General features: G+C 39.8%; 1 protein-coding gene across 1 annotated transcript; it reads left to right on the plus strand.

The window, feature by feature from the left end:
• The first annotated feature begins 931 nt into the window (after positions 1 to 931).
• LOC306839104 (protein lin-28 homolog A-like) lies at positions 932 to 11,931 on the plus strand. The gene is made up of 3 exons (XM_079367597.1): positions 932 to 1,082; positions 4,513 to 4,691; positions 10,399 to 11,931. The coding sequence occupies exons 1-3, from the start codon at positions 1,005 to 1,007 to the stop codon at positions 10,613 to 10,615; spliced, it is 474 nt and encodes a 157-aa protein (XP_079223723.1). The 5' UTR covers positions 932 to 1,004; the 3' UTR covers positions 10,616 to 11,931.
• The last annotated feature ends 506 nt before the right edge of the window (positions 11,932 to 12,437 follow it).

Raw genomic sequence — 12,437 nt, forward strand, 5'->3', positions numbered from 1 at the left:
GGACGCTGTGGACACCCCGTACCATGGCAGAAGGTATGAAAAGCTCCTCTGCAGACGCTTTGAAAGAGATAGAGCAGGTTGCGTATAAAAGAGGAAGGACTGGATTGTCTTCCTCTTGCTTTGTCTTTTCTTTCCTCTCTGAGGGAGGCTGGGTGGTTATTTATTCAGAAATATGTCTTGTGGCTATCTGGGGGAAGGTGTGTTTTTGTTGATGTGGAGGTAGGATGGAGGTGTGAGGAACAGAGCGGAGAGCGGAGGGATGGGCTCTGCCTCCAAGCAGAGCTTCACAGGTAGACAACAAACAAGCTTTGAGGAAAGAATACAACTTTATGCTGCCTTTATTTAAGATTTCTAAAAAATAGTTATTGCTGTTTTTCTCTTTTCATAATGACAAAGGGATAAACATTTAATGTGTTGGGCCTTCCGGCAATGACACTGTCTTAAAAAAAATATATAGCGATATTTTATATACTGTATGACGATACTTTAGTCCATTTGTTATATCATTTAAAAACGATGTGATGAAACTTAACTGACTTAATATATACAGTAATTATTCAATGTAAATGTATGAAACATTCGATGCTAAACAATGAGCAGAACACTTAATTGTTTTTTTCAATGCTGGCTCGATTCTCTTATCGTGTGAATGGATATTTTACTTTAAAAAGGTCCTTTTCAAGGATGAAGCATAAATTCATTAAAAGCCCAACATTTTTCAGTATCATCAATGATAATTATAGAAACTGAATAATCGAATTATGTGTAAACTTGTTTAAACGTTTTATCACATTAATGCTACTTATTTTAGTTTATAACTTTACTAAGACATATATATATATATATATATATAAGAGGTCCGTCAGATCCAGCATTGACCTTCACTATCTCTCTGTATTTTGCTGTGTTGTCCAGGAGGATGGGTGCAGGGAGAGGAGGAGGAGGAGGGGGAGGAGGAGGTTGTGGCCCGGGGCAGAGGGGTCTGTAAGTGGTTCAACGTGCGGATGGGCTTCGGCTTCCTCTCCATGAGCAGCAGGGACGGAGCTCCGCTGGAGGAGCCGCTCGACGTGTTCGTGCACCAGGTGAGACTCTGCTGCTGTTATACCTGCCTTTGATTTAATGAGGACGCCCAGACACAGGATACAAAAGTTTGTAATGTGTTGTAAACCTTTTCCTGCACATCAATTGGCTTATCTGAGTTTTAACAATTGGGGTTCGTTACAATGAAGAATATCTGATCTGTGCATCTGCAGCTGTCCAAATAACGTCATACAATGAATGACAATAACTAACAACTTCTAACACTAATATGAACAAAAAGCCTTTTTTGTACAGCTTTTACTCTGAATGTGAATCAATTTCTTCTTAGAAACAACCATTTTGCAAATGTTACAGAATATTGAATCTGCATTTCTAAACAGTAATTAATGATAAAAAGACAATAAAGGATTGTATTGTCAGTTTAGTTGTAAAAGATTCTGACTGCCTGGTAAAGTTAATAAACTCAATCTTCATACAAGTGTTGCTGGAGCTTTTTGACCTCTTTCCTCTCCATGCACCCTGGTGGCCGGTAACGTTTGAAAACCTTCTAAAAAGTGCACCTAAAATACTCTTAGATGACAACACACTAAATGCTTTATGATGTTCATACACTACTTTAAGCTGCATAAAAAAAGATCAGGTTTACACTTCTAAACACACCTTTCCTTGCATGCCTTAACCACATTCTGTCAAAAAAAGCTTAGAAGATATTAATCTGTGATCCCGCAGACACTGAAATACTCAACAGTCTCCTAACAAAAGAAAGGGAGCGGTGATAGTGTTACGATGATATTTGACCTTGAGAATCTCAAGGTTTTTATCCAGACTTTTCATGCCGAAGGCAGCTGTGGCCTGAACTGGATATGAGGTGAAAGCTTTTTTATAGGCACACAAAGTTTTAGAACTCCCTCCATAAAAGAAGACGATATCTTGGTTTCTTGGTAAATCATCTCGCTCTGACCGTCTCTGCAAAGTTTGCTTGGGACCTGTCAGGAAAAAGTCCGGGTAAAGCTGGGGTGAAAAATCCAGCTGTTTGCAGTTCACACATGCAGCTCACTATCGAAACCTTCGGGAAGTTTTCAGGAGTTTTGTGCAAGTGTGTAACACAAAACTAAACGTCCGTCACTGGAGTTTAAAACAGCCGTCAGCCCTCGAAGGCAGCTGGTAGACACTAAAGATGCCTGACGTGTTTCTGCACAAATGTACCGGACCATTAACACATCCTTAAGTTAGCTACATACCTGAGTCAGTCCTGTCACTCCCCCGCTCACTCCTCGTCAGATGTCTGTGCAGTCTCACATGTGTAGCGTGGGGGGGTTAGCGCGCTAACTTCAGTTTTAAGAGGTTAGAGGCTAATGCAGAGGAAACAAGGCTCAGTCCTTCCACCCCTCCCCATCCAACTCTGCTTCCTGTTATAAAGTCATTAAAGCTTTATGGAGCCCACCCAACCCTCAGTTTCTATCCCACCTCCCATGTGAAGTGTTTTGGGAGAGAAACCTCTCAGGTTACTGGCTGCTGTGTCGCTGTAAATCCTCTGATGAAAGACGAGGGATGAGTGCACACTAGTTTTGGGGCTTTGGTGAATCGGATGGGAGGCTTAAATCAGATCTGAAGGCAAAGTGTTTATAACTGCTTGACCTGCTATCACAGCCTCCTTCAAATTGTTGATGCAGCTTTTACCTGCTGCACCGATATTTGTCAAAGAAGCCTTTCTAATAATGCTCACTGTGACGGTGTATGGGTGTGCATTCATTGACATTCATGGTCGACAGAAGCAGATCTGCATAGAATCGGTTTAACACCTGCCTCTTTTTAAACAAGCAGTGCATCTAAGGAGGGTTTAAAACTGTTTTACATTGAGCAGAATAAGGTCAAACACATCTTAAAACATGCAAATATATCCAAAGGATGATGAGTGTGCTGATGGGAATGCAAATAAGGAACACTTCAGTCAATGTGGCAAAGGAGGTAAAGCACTGCACGGGCCATAAAACTCGGTTCTCGATATATGATGATATATATACAAACACTTTGCCTTCAGATATATATATATATATGCTTCTTCTGTCTCTGCACGCTGCAGCGTTTTCAATTCAACTTTCTGTTGTGAAACAGTCGGCCCCAGCTATTTTAACAAACCAAAGGTTCTCGAGAAATGTGCAGGTTATATTGCTCGAGTTGTGCAAGATTGTTTTGTGCGTGGCATTTTTCAAAAACTGCCCATGAGAGTCTATTTAAAAAGTGTTTCCTTTTGTGGGTAGCTTCCTTTGAAGGCCTTCGTTGACCACTCAGGACAATCTGAAATGACACCGTCTGGACTAGAGAAGATTCACAAGCTGTGTCACCAGCTCTTCCCACCCTGTCCTTTTTTTTCTAAACACGGAGATCGTCTTTCCTTGTCTTTATGTTCCAATTCAATCCAACATGAATGAATGCAAGATTTCAGTCTTTGCTCCCGTGGATAGTTAAGTTCAATGATGTGAACTTTGTTATCAACCCAAAATCTATGATCCAAATGTGTCTTGTTTAGAAACCGTGTCAGATTTTCATTTGAAAATAATATCTACAGAAAAACGGGGAGATGGTCAGTGAGTTTACAAATGTTCCTGCACAGTGTTTTAAAGAGAGATGGTTTTCCCCTTAGTGACTGTTGTTGGGTTATTTCACCCTTCTTTGTGTTAACACCTCCATTGGAAAGCCAATAAGTCAAAGGATCAATAGCGTAGTTCACTGTTTGGTGATTTACTCCTGTTGGGATTCTTATTTTCTTACCTCTTATTTCTGTTATAGGAGCGTGTTATAGTTGACAGCATGTGGATGGTGAGGAGGAAGCAGAAGATGGGTTGAGGGTGAGGAGGGTTTGAATCGGTTGACGACATGAGGGGGAGGGTTGTTTAAGAGCAATGATGTTTCAGGGTTTGGATTTTGACGATTGAGTTTAGGATTCTGTCATTTTTATTGAAAAGCAAAAATATTTGCCTTTATTGGACAGGACAGCTGAAGAGAGACGGGGAATGCTGGGAGGAGAAAGTGGGGGATGACATGCAGCAAAGGGCTGAGGCCAGATTCAGCCTACATGGGGAACTCGTCATGGCTGCAAGGCTATCCGGCGCTTCCTACTGTGCCAGTTTTTGAGTTGATATGACAAATGTGTTAAGCAAACGGTTGTTTCTACATCCATATGGAGCAATAATATCATTCGTTTGGACCATTTTGTGTCAACCCTAATAAATGCCAGTACCAACTTTCTTTCTTTTAGCTCTATTTTTGGTCTCCAACAAATCCTGAGGGACTTATCTGGCTGCTAAATGCCTCATTTACCACTTATGTTCTCTCATTGTGTCTGTCTGCTGTTTGTTGGTGAGTCAGCGAGAGCCGTTTAGTTGTTTTCCAAGTGTAAAGTGAAGTTCACTGAGCATGTCTCAGTGTACCTGGTAAATCCCTGTAAGCTCTCTCTCGTGTCATTCGCAGAGCAAACTGCACATGGACGGCTTCCGCAGCCTCCGAGAGGGCGAGCCCGTTGAGTTTACGTTCAAGAAATCATCCAAAGGACTCGAGTCTGTGCTGGTCACGGGACCCAATGGAGCTCCATGTCTGGGCAGCGAGAGGAGACCGAAGAGCGCTCAGAAGAGACGCTCCAAGAGTGACAGGTAAGTCCAGTTTTATGGACTGACTATACCAGGCAGATAGTCGGACCTAAACAGTGCTCCCTTCACACCTCCTTTATCCCTCAGCTCCCCTCTTTTCTCAACACTTCCCCTCCTGTTTTACTGTGAGAGCAGCCGATGACGCTAATAAACTCTAAATACAAGATTCGTAACAACATACATCTCAAAGTTGACCAAAGAACATTTTCTCCACAGTTTGGAAGGTCTGTTGCTTCCCCTTCAGTTGTACTCTTGTGACACTGTCATAGACACAGCGTCTCTGTGTGCAGTGGTGAATCTGGAGTCGGTTGGAGCTCAATATGCAAAAATTCACAGGGGGGCCCTCCAAGCAACATTCATCACCGATGTGTCATGAATAGTTTGACACTGACAAGCAGAAGTTAGCTGAGGTTTACAGCTGTCAATTTCAACATTTTGAGTTACTGTTTGGTTTTAAAGTTTGTCAGTCCTCGGGGGGGGCCCCTTACTGACCAGGGGCCCCAAGCAGTTGCCTGCCTTTCCTGTTGACAAGCCACTGCCCGTGTGGCTTTCTCTCTTCCCCAACGTGGTTTCAGGGATAACGGTTGGACAGGTTCACTCACAAAAAACATGAATGAAACTTGTTTGCACTTCTGCAAATCATGAAGAAGCTAAAGGAAGCACTGCACGTGAACACAGAGCTGAGAACAACAAATCCAGAGGGAGTTTGACTTCAAGTGTCAATACTAATGTTACTCTCTTTTCACAGTCTTTACTTCACAGTATATTGATAAATTATATATTAGATTTTGGTCTGTATAAATATTCAAAGTGGCACATATCTTACCTTCAGGAAGATATGTATATATGTATATGTGTGTGTGTGTGTGTGTGTGTGTGTGTGTGTGTGTGTGTGTGTGTGTGTGTGTGTGTGTGTGTGTGTGTATGTTTCCAATAAGATAAGATAAGATATTACTTTATTGATCCCCAAGGGGGAAATTCGAGCCCTGCAGTAATAATACAGAAATCAAAAAGTCAGAACCAAATAGAATAGTCATATAAATACAACTTTTGAAAAATATATATAATCCCATCCAAGGCACAAAACCTTTCCCTGTCTTGACAAAAAATCAATAGCAGTGGAAATTGTGTGTGGAAAAAAAAAGTGTGTTAAGACTTTTGTACTTTAACCTGAAGCGTTTCTATTCAGTATTAGACCCTTTATCTTTATATGATGGAAACATATGATGGAAGCTTCTCTGTCCATTATGAGGATATTTCATCATTTTCCATGTGATATCTTGTTATCCTTCTCAAACAGAAAGGGCTCTACTGACTGAACGTTGTCGTCTTGTGCAGCTGGCCGAGCTGATCAATAGATTATTTAATCTCTTCAGGTTTTCACATCCCCCCACGCTCCTTTTTCTTTTTCTTTTTTTGGGCTTCTGTGTCGACCGCTTGTGTAGCTTCATCTTCATCGTCATCATCTCAACTCACATTTAAAGGCTGAAAATGAGGAAACTGATGAAAAGCTCATTTAGAAGGTTAAAAGACAGGCTTTTTTTTAAAATAATCTAATTTATAGATTTGAGTATATTTACTTATCATGTCTTTCAGAGCATAAATGAATCCCACACCTACCTGTTTTATTTAATTTGATTGCATGCTGACTGTCAAACTTTGTTATTCTTCAGGAGCGTTTTGAGTTGAGAGGAAAAGACTTTGATTTGCAGAATTGTGGGCCATTGATGTCTGACAGACTTATTAAAGTGAAAGGATTTGATTAGGTCAAACTCCATTAATCATGCAGGGCAGAGATAAAAATAATCCAGACTTCCTGTAAACCAAGTACCCACTAAAAGTTTGATTGCATTCACATGTTCCTGGAACATAAACGACGTACTCAGAGGGGAAAAAGGATCCTACACGTTTAACTGATAACAGATGTAGGTGCCTGAAGGAGGTCAGAGGTCGCAATCGCCATAGCAACGATGGGATGTGGTGGGAGGAAGGGCGGCGAAGGGAGCGGGGGTCAGCGTTCAGAGGTCACAGCAGTATTGAAACAAAGGAGCTCCCTCTGCCACCCTCGTGTCCACGCTGATCAATACTCAGGCCTGGCGGGGGGGGGGGGGGGGGGGTGGTGGAGAAGTGGCGGTTAGCTGTGAGGCCTGAATTACATCATCTATAGACTTAAAAATACATTTGTTTTCATTCACTTTTTACAATCATCTGCAGGACTGTGTGATTCTTTAATGTTTATAAGTGTTGTCTAACGCATGATATATCTTCTTCTTCTATGTCATAGAGTGCCTTTGTCTCAGTTTAGCGCTGACTGTCATCTTCATCTACACTGTAGGTAATCATTTAAAACTAATAGAGTGCCAAATGTGGATTAATCCACGGCTGAAAATACTTCCCTACTCATAGACTGTAAATAAACATGGACAAAGCCTGAGTGGACACTTCTGTCTCAACCTAGCCTTCGGTCCACCTCACACCGGGCTAAGACCTTGAACTGAGGCGGGTTTTAAGCCTCCGGACAAACATCTATAAACGTGCCCGCCTGTCAGCCAGATCAGCATGCATATGTTGATTTTTCATCAAGACAGGGAAAGGTTTTTGTGCCTTGGATGGGATTATAAATCTTCTCATACTATTTTTCAAAAGTTGTATTTATGTTACTGTTTGGTTTTGACATTTTGATTTCTGTATTACTACTGCGGTGCCCGAATTTCCCCCTTGGGGATCAATAAATAAATAATATCTTATCTTATAACAGATTGGAAACATACACATGAAAAACAAAAACAGACTCTTATACTTTATAAAATCAAAACGGATAAAAAACACACACCTGTATGTGTGTGTTGGTAAAGACATGAGCTAGTCAGACCAATTCCATTTTTTGAACCAGGCTGTTTCTGCTGTAAACATTTGCATTTTCTTCGTTGGCCGTGCATGTGAGCTCCTGGGCTTCTGCAGCCAGCCTCAAGTGGACACAATGAACTGCAGGTTTTTGCACTTTTGTATCGGCTTTATTTTCCGCTTGTTTCTATTCCTGTAAATGTATTTTTTTTTTTACAGATGAATAGAATATTTTAGCATCTGAGCTTCATTTGAATTATTTTGGTGTGATTGACTACATAGCAAGTTTAAGCTATTTAAAAAAGTGTGACACAGTTAATTTGAGTAAGAACTAAAAGGGCTGCAAACAGGGGAGGTAATAAGCTGTGAAGTATTTGAGAGATGGACAAACAAAAGTGGCCTAAAAGCTAACAGTAATGCAGCCATAGTTAATAATAATGAACATTAATAAACAGAGGAGGTTGTCAGTCATGCTTTACCTTCAAACGTCTCTTGTCTAGATGACCTAAGAGTCTCCTATAGGAGTTAATGTAATCATTTTAAAGCAGTGTTTCCTCCATTGTCGCTCGATGCTTAATTCACTTGTTTGCCTCCAGATGGAGAGTAAAGAGAAAAAGGCTCGAGCATGCAGAAAACCAGATTGCCTGTATACATGAAATCAATGTTTTCTTAACTGCCTGTTTAAGTGGCCAGTGTCTCTTTGTGTCACACGGCACACACTGGCCTTATTTATCCCGCACTAATGAATTCACCAACAGGATTTCACTTAGTTACTGATCATTAGCTTTCTCAGCATAGATTTACTAATAAATCCACATCTACCTCTACAATCAACCAGTAGAAACTATTTATTGTGAACTGTAGCAGCTTGTTAAAGGAGGAACAGTCATTTATTTTCCCATAACTTGATTTTATTTCTACAAAAATGAATGGTCAACAGATTTGTTGACATCGCATTTAGAGGATGTTTTAAAGCTGCATATTTTAGCCACATGTCCACATCAGCCTTGTTTATTCAAATGTTTGCGCAGAGTCCTGCAGATGTTAAACTACTGAGGAGATAAAGATTGATTGATCAGAAATGTAGAGCTGAATGTTTTTTGAGTGCACACTGCAAAAACTCAAAATGTTACTATTCCGTTCATCTAATTTTAGTCACACTGAAAAGATCAAATCCTGCACACTACTCTTGATAGGCATCACCTATTTCTTGGGGGGAAAAATCACGTTTCGGTCCCTTTTAATCTTTTTTCAAATGTTTTTTCATTTTCAGTCAAAAATATGTCATAACTCTTATTTAAGCCCTCATTCACCTAATAAGTCAAAAATAAACAACTTATTTACAAGCTACACAAAACAAAACGTCAGTCCTGAAATTTTTAAGTGTCGAATTTATGAATCTGAATCAGAACATCACATTTGAAGACACTTAACTTAATTGCATTGCTTGCTCCGTAAGCAGATATCTTTCAATTACAAACACTACAGCCTTATTTTTTACTTCATTATGTCTTTAAATCAGTGGAATATTTTTGACTAGAAAGTAGACAAATAGACGTTCTTAGATTTTATGTTCTTGCAGTGCAGGTACATTTTGTACCTGTTCTTAAACCTTTCATTATTAAAAGAACAACAAAAAGGGTTTTCAGTTTCTGTCCAAATATTCCTCACCAAATCCCTCAAGGGCCACAGATCAGCTGCGTTAAATCCCCTGACAGCTGCTCAGGACTCTGGGTCATGAAGATGCCTGGTGACAGTAAAGTTGGAGTGTGCTGCTCTCTAGTGGTGACATCTAAACATTACACCAAGCACAGATAGAGTTTATATCCTTCTATTGTTATGCTATGGTTAGACATGTAATCATCTTATCCTACTGAACAACTACTAACACGAATGCCTAAAAAATAAACAAAGAAAGGGTAAAAAGTGCATCTTTTTTTTAAAACCTGGGACCTGATTTTTAGGAGACGATAAAATCGACAGTCACAGTTTCTTTCCACCAGCTCTTAGATCCACGTAAAAAAACCCCCCACTAAAGTGTATCTGAAATATTAACAACAAGGTACCTTCAAACTCAATCCTATAGGTTTTGTTGAATAGATACTAAAGGGAACCCGGAAACAGATTATTAAATATGAATTAAAGATTGTAAGAAGGTACTTTTTGTAGTCTGCTCTAAAAAATACAGAAACAGAACCTGAACCAGTTTCAAGAGATACCTTTTAAACTGAAGCAAACTGGGAATTCAGAGATCGTCTCTTAAGGTACAAAGCAGTTTGCTTCAGAAAAAAGAGACAAAAAAAATAAAAGTAATGATGCAATAAGATACAGGAGCTTCCTTCTTTGTACACTCTTGAAAGGCAGAACTGTCACGATTACTTAACCACGAAATTGCTGCAAAAGTTTAAGTTGAGAAGATTTGAGACTAACACAGTCAACATTCAACACAGTTACAAGCACCATGGAGCAACAAGGGTCCTTTAACGCTAAGTCAAAGACAGCACAACAGTTTATCAATATAAGTCAAACCAACTAAAGTACAGAACAGAACACATAATAAAAAAATCAAAGAAAGGACATGAAACTAGCATGAACAAGACACGAGACACGTTAAGACTTCCATGCTTAACAGATGACCTTGTTCCTCCTACGTCCGTGTGGCATGGAGTAATTGTGCATTAATTTGCAAGCATCATAAAAACAACAGTTTGAGGATAAGGTTCAGGATTTACACGATTAGCCATTTGATGGATGCTAAAAAAACATAAGCAGAGTCCGTGCATCAATTGGTCAGAAATGATGTGTGGATTTGAGTGTTGTACGCTCTGGTAACCAAGAGAGCTTTTCTTCTTTCTGTTCATTTCAGGTGCTACAACTGTGGAGAGCCTGGCCACCACGCCAAAGAGTGTCAGCTGCCCCCGCAGCCCAAAAAGTGCCATTGCTGTCAGAGTGTTTCCCACATGGTGGCCAACTGTCCCGTCAAAGCACAGCAGCTACGTTTGTCTTCAGGCTCTCAGGGAACAGCTTCCTCACAGAGGGACGAGGAAGAGGAACAAAGCCAGGCAACCTTCTCTGAAAACTGAGACGTTTCCACGGGAACGCCCCTCACAGAAGAGCTTCATCAGGTCTTACTTTTTGAGCCAGAAAAAGCAGCCATCCCTTCTTTTAGGATGTGCGCTTGTGTCCGCATGGGAAGCTTTATTTCACTTTATATTGTGTTTGTCTGCCTTGGTGTCTTGGCTTTAAAAAGAAACAATCAGACTTAAAGTAGCTGCAGATATCAGGTCTCTGTTGGGACAGATCTGACTGGACCTCTGTAAACTTTATACACATTTCAAATACTTTTATAAAATCAACACTAACTCGATCAATACTTTTACTACAGAATCTCTAAATGTTAACACCTTTTCTCTCAAAGAAAAGTGGACCTATAAACTCGTTAACAGGTGATCAAAATGATCACTTTCAGGCCATATAACATGGTGAGCAATCCAAACTTTGAATGTAAGAAAAACATATCCTGAGTATTTCCTTTTATTGGAAATAATTTTCAGGCATTGTAGTGAAAGTACAAGAACAATATAAGTGCCATAACCTTCACTGTCCAATGAGGTTGATACAAGCTGCTTTAAAAAAAACCTCCTCACATTCGAAACAATAGGATTTCAGCATACATGCACCATGTGAACGTTACTGCAGGGTGAAGTTTATGTCTTAATAACCGAGTTGCCATTTCACTAGTTGAATTTTTATGCAAGACCAGTGTTGATTGTAAGGCAGACTTTATCTGCAAAACACATTTAATCTAAAGTGAATGTTCACACATATCAGGGATGATTTACACAACGTTCACTCAGCTGTCGTACTTGAAAGCTGAAGGTGAAACCGAGGGAAAGGGGTTGACTGTAGAGACGCGATGTTTTTATATGAACTATTTATTCAAAGATGTTCTCCCTGAAGGGCAAACTAAACTTTTGACAACTCTAACAGTTTTTTTTGATCCTGTACCATTGTTCTGAAATATCTTTGTACCTTCTGAGTCTTTTTTTTTAACTGCAATGACACGCACAGCTCGCTCTGTGTTTGGTGCGTGTACTTTCTCAGTGACCTCAGCCTGTGTGGATTTGACTGAAAGACTTCATTTTGAACTCAGGGAGAACTTTAGTGCCGTAGTTGTTTTTAGGATGTTTTGATGTTTAACTTATTTACTGTCCAGATGATTCCTGTAGACTCAGGGCTTTGACTTGTGTTATCTATAACTTATAAGGACCACTCTTAACACCTTTGGCCTGGTGCATCTTTTAGCCTGATGTGCATTGCATTTCTTGACAGTGTTCCCTTTCTGCTATTATATAACCTGTGAATTACTGATCACACAGACAATGTGATATTTAGCGCCAACATGAAACACCAACTGCAGAGGAAAGCTGCAGGTGTCTGTCGGCTGAGTTATTTAAAAAGGATGAAGTTACGTTAATGTAACTTAAACATTTACGCCTTGCATACTGCAGGTATAAAATAAGATTCGAAGAAATAAACTAGGTGGGTAAATCGTTTCAATGGTAATAATAATAATAATAATAAAAATGATAATACTAACTTTATTTATACAGCACCTTTAAAAACAACAGTTTACAAAGTGCTTTACATATGAAAACAAACACATCAGCATTTAGAGATGGAACAGAGGGAAACGGATGGACCAAACAATAAAATCCAGGTAGAAAGCTAACAAAAGCTTTATGCTTTGAAACTAAACTGAGGTTAGCATCGCCTGATAACTACACAGAAGCCTATGTACTTAGCCTAACAGTCACCTCAGAAAAGATCACAGTGATTGGTCCACTGTGTAGCATCATATTTCCAGCATTTGCAGAAGGAAAAAGAACTGAATCATTTTTATCA

This window comes from Symphodus melops, assembly GCF_947650265.1.
Source record: "Symphodus melops genome assembly, chromosome: 18".
Classification (NCBI taxonomy): domain Eukaryota; kingdom Metazoa; phylum Chordata; class Actinopteri; order Labriformes; family Labridae; genus Symphodus; species Symphodus melops.

Excerpts from the sequence above, each read along its gene's own strand:
- LOC306839104 (XM_079367597.1), top strand. The coding sequence starts at position 1,005 with ATGGGCTTCGGCTTCCTCTCCATGAGCAGCAGGGACGGAGCTCCGCTG. Across the intron at positions 1,083-4,512 it reads TCGACGTGTTCGTGCACCAG|AGCAAACTGCACATGGACGG; the intron begins GTGAGACTCTGC and ends TGTCATTCGCAG. Across the intron at positions 4,692-10,398 it reads AGACGCTCCAAGAGTGACAG|GTGCTACAACTGTGGAGAGC; the intron begins GTAAGTCCAGTT and ends TGTTCATTTCAG.